Raw genomic sequence first — 9,248 nt, forward strand, 5'->3', positions numbered from 1 at the left:
CAAAAAAACAAAATCAATAGCAGTACTAATATTTTCGCTGATTAGAATATATTAGCATATCTTATAAGGCTGTCTGTCCTCTGGCCATCTCTGGGACAGCCTGCTTGATAGTGTCATCAGAGGAAAGAGAGGAAGTTATTTTCCTGCATATTTGGAAACTAGCTGTCCACACCCACATGAAAAGAAGTAACCCAGACCTGCCATGATCCCAAGCACTGAACGAAAGGTTCCTGAAGAAGTTATCTCTGTGGATACCACACCTCAGAGAGTTTCTGCAGCTGCTGAAGACCAAACTCAGTGACTACCACAGGAAAATGACATCATGAACATAAGAGAGCAGGAACAGTACATTAAACCCACAAAAATACAGACAGTAGGGTTACCAATGAACAGATGTAAAATGCTTATTAGTGACATCGTTTAAGGGATAAAACTCAGGAAAGACATACTTGCCTGTAGTCCCAACACCAGAGAGATAGAGACAGGAGTGCCAAGAGTACAAGGGCAGCCTGGGTGAAATGAATCCCTATCTCAAAATAACAACAAAAGTAATGAAAATTACATTCATTGATATGAAAATCAACTTAAAATTCAACTACCAAACAAACTTATCAAGACAAACACAGGAGTATTAAGAGATTTTTTTAAAAATTGTAGTTTTGAAAATATGAATAATAAGAAACAATGATAAATATATGATAGGAAGGCAGAAGCAGGATTTTGAGGATTAAAGGGCAAAAGCAGTTAAGTACTGGAAAATAAGGGACAGGAGAGAGTAAAGGATGGATTAGCCAAAACTAAGGATGTATAAAAGGCTTTATGGAAACCAGCTAGTTGTTAGTAATTGGCTAGTTAGTAATTGACTAGTTAGTGGTTGGCCAACACAAAACAAGCTCCATGTTTGCTTTGTGGTTTAGAGTTTTTTGTTTGTTTGTTTCTTTGTTTGTGTCCTTGCTTGCTTTGGGGAAATTTTCTGTCTTACTGGGGTTTTTGTTTGTTTCTTTGCTTGCTTGATTTTATTTTCTCTTTTTGTCTTGTTCTTCTTTGGGGGGGGGAGAAAAATAACTTGAAGTTGAGTGGGTAGGAAGGTGAGGAAGAACCAGGAGTATTTAGGGGAAAGGGAAACCTGATCAAAATATATTCTACAAAAACATGTAATTTAAGAGATAAATATTTTAACTTTAAAAAAGAGTTACAATCACAGAAGATTACTAAAAGAAACTCAAGGTCCAAGGTAGGATACATCCAGAGCAGTTACTAGTAAGAGAGACCACAGAGATCATGAACATAGCACAGGCTTTGGCCACTGCCCTTGGTTTCCATCATAACTACACGGTAAGATCCTACTGCCAAAGACACCACACAGGTGGATGTTGGAACATAGAGAAATTAGTGTCAAATCAATCAGGAAATCTCCTCCCCTGCGCTGGCTCTCAAAGGGTCAGCAGGTGTGTTGCAGGCTGCAGGGCAGGAAAAGTTTTGAGTCGTCCTAACCCAGCACTGGATCCTGCAGTGACCTGCACAACACTGACCTGCTTGGCAAGCTGTGCCCAGTGGCACATGTTATAGGGTAAGTAACTTCTTTCTTGTTGGAATTGAGGCCTTTACCACGTAAGAAAAATCATGTTTGGTGTTGTAATCCAAATCAAAAGTTCATAATTAGGAAGGTCACAAGCCCTACAGTCCCTTTGCTACAATCACTTTGCTAAGTGGTCTGGCGGTCAAATTGCATTTTCAATATTTATATTTATGGCATAGGCCTGTGGTGCTCTCATCCTCCATCAGAGAAGCTTCTTTTAACAGTGGGTGGTGGTCTGTGGAGTGAGGCAGAATTGGTCCAAGGGCTTAGGAGAAGAGAATATGTGCTTAGCTCCAAAGGAGGCATCTACATTAATCCCCTCCCCTGCAAACCACTGGCAAGACTCAGGGAATATCAAGAAAGAAGAAACAGAAAGAATGTAAAATCCAGAGAAGGGGAGAAGCTCTGTGAAATGCAGCATTCTAGACAAGATGAAATTTCTGCAAAGATGAAGAAGGGTTCTTTCCATCATGAGAAATTACTGTTGGTAGGCAACGGCTGCTAGAAAAGGAAGATTCATTCTTTATTGAGGGTGTGGCCAATGCTGGGTTTTCTTGCTCCAGTGGACGGCCTACATCCAGTTAATTAAGAAGACATGAGTTAGAGGGGCACTGTTGCAGGATATTTGATCTCATTGTGAACCCTGAGACTGTGAACTGTAAAACCCTGTTTCTAGTTGTGGGTGTTTTAGTCCTAGCACACACATTTACTCCAAGAGCTAAATACTTAGGTCAAGAGGCAGAGAAAGAAACCACCTGGGAGGGATTAAACAGAAGTGAGGGACATTGAGAAAAGTGTATTTACGACAGAGTGGAGAAGAAGAAAGGGCTTTTGGCTTCTTCCTCCTCAGCTGTCAGCTGAGCTATCAAGATGTTGGCTTTTAGCTTTTAGTTTTCAGCTTTTTCCTTATGGGATGTTGGCTGAATAGGATGATCAGTTGAGTGCTTTCTTCTGCCTCTCTGAGCTGTGGTTTTCACTCCAAAATATCTGGATCCTAAGTCTTTATTGGTAAAATCAAGAGACTGAGATTTTGTGGGTTTTTTTTTTTTTTTATCAGCAGGGCATATGTTGGAGCTGCAGAAAAAATTTGGGGGTTAGTAAGGGACAATATGATTATACTTTATATATATGAGATACTCAAGAAAAAGAAATATTACTGATAAGGTAGTCAGTCAATATTTTTCTATAAGATTATAAATAAACATAAAACTTGGAGTTTATACAACACAACACCCTGAAATGGAAAGAAGATTGATAGATAGATAGATAGATAGATAGATAGATAGAGTGTATGTGTGTGTATAAATATGTTCTTATATTTATAAATAACAAGCAATTGTGTAAGCAAACTACAGTAAAAAGTCAAACTACAGTAAAAAGAAAGTTTGAGATACTCATCTTCATTGTATCTGTCATGATGATTTAGTCACTTTACATCATCTTGAGCCATTGATTTGATTGTGCCTTGTGCATCTTAGCACACGCAATCCTGAGATGTACGCAGAATTAAGCCTCTTTTAGTCAGCTCCTTGACCATACATCTTCCCTGTCTAACACTTGCTGAGACACTGCCTTATGCATCTTGTTCTTACCATGAGCCCCATAAAAAATGAGGAAACCCATGTGTTTGGGAAAACAAGCCTTTAAACACAATCCTCACCACCCCCTGCCCCAGTGGTAGAGTTTGAAGTTTCCCAGAAACTCACAGTTTGGATGGGCCATTGTCAATCCATGTCCATTTCTTTATTTTGAATCATATGAGAATCCAATCCAGTAACTCTTTGAAGAAAGCTGGAGCTGAAGGAACCTCTGTGGAGGCAACAATATACCTTTATGATAAAGTTTCTCTTTTTTGATGAAATAAAGCTCAACCAGGAAAAGGTCCCAGCATTCCTATGTCAGTTCTCTACTGTCCTTTGGAGAAGGACATGCTAAGTTGCACCATGCTCATTTTCTGAAGTGGCTCCCCACAAGAAGCCTATGGATATCAAACTGATGTCACTTTAATAAGTTATTTAAAAACAAAACCTCGGGTATCCTGAGATGCTGGGTTCATGACATGATTTGTGACTGTGTTTCTCAGAGCAAGTCTCACTATGTAACCAAGGTTATCCTTGATCTCACAATATTCCACCTTAAGGCTCATAAATGCACACTGCATGGATGGATCATTAAACAATTTCTGAAACTCGGTGAAATTGTTCAAATGTGAAATTATTTCAAATTTAAAATTATTCAACATGTTCAAAGACTACGGAAGCATGTAGAAGTGTTCATATGGGAAGTAATGCCCTTTCGTCAAAGAAAATTTATAAGATAAAAAAAAATCCTTTGTGAAAATCTATGCATTAAGCTCCGTGTTGCAGTAGAAAGCCTTTCTCTTGTTAAGATCAGGAAGTGACAGAGCTTGAAGAGGAGATGGATAGATATTTGGTGGTATTTAGAATGTCTTACATGAGACATCTGAGTGACATGATGTCTAATTAAGTTACTGAATATATTTTAAAATGTGGGTTTAAATTTTATTATGCATGCTGTTTCAAATGGAAGATTATATTATTATTTGACATTAAAATCATTTTATGTTGTTGTTTAAATATGTATTCAGTTGGTATACAAATATTGAACTATGTTCTGAATAACAAAGTTTTCAAGGTGATCTTGTAATAATTTAGATAGAAAAAAAGTCTCTATATTTGAAGAGATTTTTTTGTAATAACTTAAACAGAAAATATCACCATCTTGGCAACCTTATTTTCTTTTCAGTATTCATTTCTAAAGATAGATATCTTGTTACGAAACATATGAAAAATAGGAAGTCAATATTACAGACGGTTTCAGTGAAAACCACCATGAGGGTAACTGGTAATACCACTCATTTCCATGATTTTCATATCATTTCCATTTTCCAGTTAGTCCCAGAGGGCAACTACATTCTCTGTTGTCATCCAATTACTCATCTCTGACTGTCTCACTTCTGGGTTCCAAAGAGCAAATTCTAGACAGTGGCCTGTGGGGATTTAGTTAGCACTCCATGGAGATAACGACCTGTCAGTCACATGATGTGCTATACCAGAGGGGTAAGCTCCATCAGCGAAAGCCAGGCTTCCCCGAGGGACTTTCTTGCAGACCCCCAAGAAAGGGAGAAGACTGAAGGACACACTGTCCCTGCAGTAACAAATCTCCTCTTAACAGACCCCGTGTCCTGGCACTAAGTGTGGAGCAGGAGGGAGTCGCCTGGGACTCTCACTGCACAGTTTTGCTCACATTACAGGAAAACAATACGTAACCATAAAGGTCTCTCTTTCAAAATTAAAAATGCCAGGGTTTAGTATCTCACTACCCAAGAGCTAGAGCGGGAGAGTCTAAGAGAATAAAGGGACAAGTAATTGTCTACCATACCCTTTCACTGTCGTCATCTATCTTCAAGAGGGATAAGCTGCAATCCTGGCAGGTCTGTTTACATTCCCTCCACTCTTTATCTTCCATGATGATATAATAACATTTTATGCCACAGCAGAACCAGCGTCCTTCAGCACGTTTGCCTACAACAGGAAAGGTGAATGTCTTATTTTCTGTTATTTCTGTTATTCTGTTATCAGGGCAATGTAGCTATGAAACATCTGTAACTACATAAAATCTTGCAGATCTCCGAAGCTGAGACTCTAGAATGCTGAGAGGCCCCTGAACAGCAGTGCACTGGGCAGCATTGTTTATCACAGTGGAGACACGGAAACAACCTGAGTGTCCTTTGTGGATGAACCAGTGAAGAAAATGTAGCACATGCACCCAGAAGATTACTAGTTATCCTTTAAGAAGAAATGAATCGGCTGGGGGTGATGACTTATGACTATAACCAAAGAGTGAGGCAGGAGAATCTCCATCAGTTTGAGGCCAGCCTAGGCTAAGTGGTAACTTCCATGTCAGCCTTAGTGATACAGCCTGGACTAGAGAATGAAACCATGCCTCACACCCAAGCTCCCAAAGAGAGATGCAGATCTATGTGACCAACATGGATGAACTTGAGGATACTGTGCAAAGTGAAACAAACCAGGCTCACACTGTCCTTTCTGACTCCACCCATGAGATATCTAACACAGCCCAAAGCTAAGAAGCAGGAACTTGTGAGCTCCCAGGGGCTGGAGGGCAGGCGATGAGAACTAGCTGCTCAGAGGCAGTTACTTGAAGGACAGAACTTGGATCTGCAGTAATGCACTGTGTCCACAGGGGCCCATATGCTACAGTGCACTTGGAGTGTGCTAAGGGCTCTGTTAAATAATCTTATCTTCCTCCCCTTCCATCTGACCCTAGCTTATCAGGTCTCACTAGGACTGGCTGCAATATCCTCCTCTGTGACCTAGCTAGGCTTCTCCTCCCATGGGGGGTGGGGAGGTCAAAGAGCCAGCTGCAGAGTTCATGCCAGAGACAGTCCCTGTTCCCCTTATTAGGGAAGCCACTTGGATACTGAGCTGCCATGGGCCACATATGAGCAGGGGTTCTAGGTTATATCCATGCTGGTCCCTGGTCGGAGAATCAGTCTCAGACAAGCCCCTGTGCCCAGATATATTTGGTCCTTGTGGAGCTCCTGTTCTCTCCACATCTTACTAACTCTCTCTCCTTTCATATGATTCCCTGTACTCTGTCCAAAGTTTGGCCATGAGTCTCAGCATAGCTTTACTACACTGCTAGGCAGTCTTTGGGGAGGGAGAAGGGATTTCGAGGGAATAAGGGAGGGGGCTATAGCTGGGATACAAAGTAAACAAACTGTACTTAATATAAAAAATAAAAATTTAATAAAAAACACTGAATTAAAAAACGATGAAAGGGAGAGGAGTAAAATGGAAATGAGTAAAGAAAACCAGTTCTATATAAATCTATATTTTCTCTCATTTAAAAATATAGAAAGGCAAATATATTCCTTATGTTAGCCATTAATTTAAGAATTTAATAACACATTTATGAAGCTCAAATAAAATAAGATGTTAAGCTCTGAAATAATTTTATAAAAATTAATTATAAAAATTATATAAATTAATTATAAAAAATAATTTTATCTTAACAGAAATGAGTCACACAGAGGCGCTTTAGATGATGAGAGTCTGTCCTCCTGAGTGTGTTGAGGCCTTCAAGGATATGACCACATACCCATGGGTCATGTTGAATTCAGTAAAATATGTGCGGGTTGTGTAGCAATAAAATGTCACTATGATTGTTTTGTTTAGTGAGGTGCTGCGATGGCTGTGCTCTATCGCCAAACTTTATCTCCAACTTCTGCTTTTCTGTGAAGAGGTACCACCATGTAGCTCAGGCTGGCCTGGAATGTGCTCGGATGTCCAGATTGTCCTCAAATTTATAATCATGGGGATTCCAGCATTATGTTACCAAATACAGATGATGAAGTCATGTTAAAATAATGACACAAAACATTTTCCATGTGTCTGAATCACTTCAAAGATATTGGGGGAGCCTTTTCTTTTTCTGTAACATATTTTATGATGTAGCAGTTTAAAAACTATTAGTGCTCGAATAATGAGGATTGCCACACCCTACTATCACAGCCTAGTGATACCACATGCAGGAGCTCTTTGTAAACTCTAAGTCCTGAAAAATGTTTAATAGTGAATGATAAGACCATTTAAGTGATAAGGTCATTTAAACATAGCCAGTCATAAGAAGAGCAAGAACGCTTCCTTGTAACACTTCATATTTTCATCTTTCTAGACTCATTCACTGTGTCACTGACAGGATGTCAGAGTGTGGAAAGCATGATGAAGCTCTCATATGCACTCCAGAGAGGATCCCTTTGTCACAAACAGGCCAACACTCTCATTTATTTCAGAAGGAAAACACATACACAATTATTTCTATGACTGTGTCCACGTAAATGCTTTAAGTTCATTTTAGCCAAAATATTTGGTAAATATACTTTCACTAAAAACTTCCATATTCTGTCAGTAACAAAGGTGGAAACTCAGATTTTCCCATAAACCACAAGGACCTGAATTGTCAACTGTGGTGACTTGTGATTCCATATCGTGGGAACAGCAGGGAAGGCAGAATGGCCACTGAGTTCCAAAAACTATAAAATTCTTCCAGAAAGGGATTTCCAATTTTCTAGGCCCCTACATGACATAAGGAAACCCCAAACTATTAACCCAGAGATCATCAGCATTATAAGCTGCTAACTGGACTTCAAAGCTTCTGGAGAAGAAACAATACAAAATAACGCAATTCTGAATTCACAGTCCCCTCCATACCTCTGTCCTGTGAACAATCTAAAATAATCTTCATTTTCCCAAAGCATCTGTTCCATTCTCTGGCGAGGAAGTCCAACTGGTCTTTGAGGGCATTACACTCTCTAGACTTATTTGTCAGCTTCTCTTCCTTTAAGATGCTGTCATTTTGCACGGTGCTGTACTTAAAATGGAGGTTGTTTAGAGTTTCCTGCAGCTTATGCTTTTCTTGATGATACTGAAAAACTAAAATTAGCAGCAGAATCATTACCAAAGAGACAGCAGGGTCTTGGCAATCTCCTCCCTTTCTCAGAAGCCTGTAAGAAAGGCTGCCAGGGAAGAATGGATGAATTGGATAATAGTGTGTGAAGTGAAACACACAGGCTCAGGACCATTCTTTTGATTCTACTCAGACAGGGTTTCCAACAGAGACCAACTCTAAGAAGCAGAGGCTTGTGAGACACCAGGGGCTGAAGGACGGGGAATGGGCACTTGCTGCGCTAAGGCAGGTATACTGAGAATTCTGTCTGCACTAATGCACTGTGCCCACGGGGGTCCTATGCTACTGTGTCTTGGAGTGTGATGTGGTAGTCTCTTACCTTAACAGACACACAAAAAAGAAGTTTTTAATTGTGATAGTATTTTCTTGTGAATGTGGTGATACCTCTAAGAGTATTCCTGTGTTCCCAAATGTATCAAGTTGATTATGTTAAAATGCTTGCATTTTGTGTAGCAAAATCACATCAATATAATTTTTTGTTTGTTTGCTTTTAGTGAATGGTTAGGGATGGACAAGCTCTAATAACAAACTTTATCTCCAACCTTTGTTTTTCTGTGAAGAGATATCACTGTGTAGCTCAGGCTAACCTCAAATTTGCTGGGCTTTCCAGATTATCCTCAAATTTGTGACCTTCCTACCTCACCCTGCTGGCCAAAGGGATTACAGCATGGTTTGCAGATGGTAAAGTTATTTTACAATGATGACACAAACCATTGAGTCTGGAATAATTCAAGGATTTTTGTAGCTTTTTCCTTTCCTGTCTCATATCTTATACTGTAGCAGGTATAAGATGTACGAGAACATGAGTAATAAGGATCTTTAACTCCTACTAACACAGCACAGTGAGATCATGTGTAAAAGCTCTTTGTAAACTCTAAGTCATTAACAAATATTTAATGATGATTGATAAACTGTGTCAGTTGAAACTAAACATCAAGATGCAAAAATAAAAGAGGTTCCTCTTCACACTTATATTTTCATCTTTTCAACATCCTAACAGCATCACTAACAGATTTGCACAGCATAGACACCATGTGGAAGCTCCCATGTGCACCGAAGGGAAAATACCTTGATCACAAGCAGCCATCACTCACAGAGAGGCAGAAGAAACACACACACACACACACACACACACACACACACACACACACACACA

General features: G+C 39.5%; 1 protein-coding gene across 1 annotated transcript in view; it reads right to left on the bottom strand.

Annotated features, from left to right (window-relative positions):
- Positions 1 to 9,248, bottom strand: part of LOC129680152 (killer cell lectin-like receptor 2) — a 55,144-nt gene that overhangs the window by 13,470 nt on the left and 32,426 nt on the right. Inside the window, 4 exon segments of the mRNA XM_055611725.1 lie at positions 3,286 to 3,325; positions 3,328 to 3,388; positions 4,982 to 5,124; positions 7,837 to 8,058. Coding sequence (XP_055467700.1) covers positions 3,286 to 3,325; positions 3,328 to 3,388; positions 4,982 to 5,124; positions 7,837 to 8,058 — 466 coding nt within the window.

This window comes from Psammomys obesus, unplaced genomic scaffold (assembly GCF_907164565.1).
Source record: "Psammomys obesus unplaced genomic scaffold, mPsaObe1.curated_primary_1811, whole genome shotgun sequence".
NCBI lineage: Eukaryota > Metazoa > Chordata > Mammalia > Rodentia > Muridae > Psammomys > Psammomys obesus.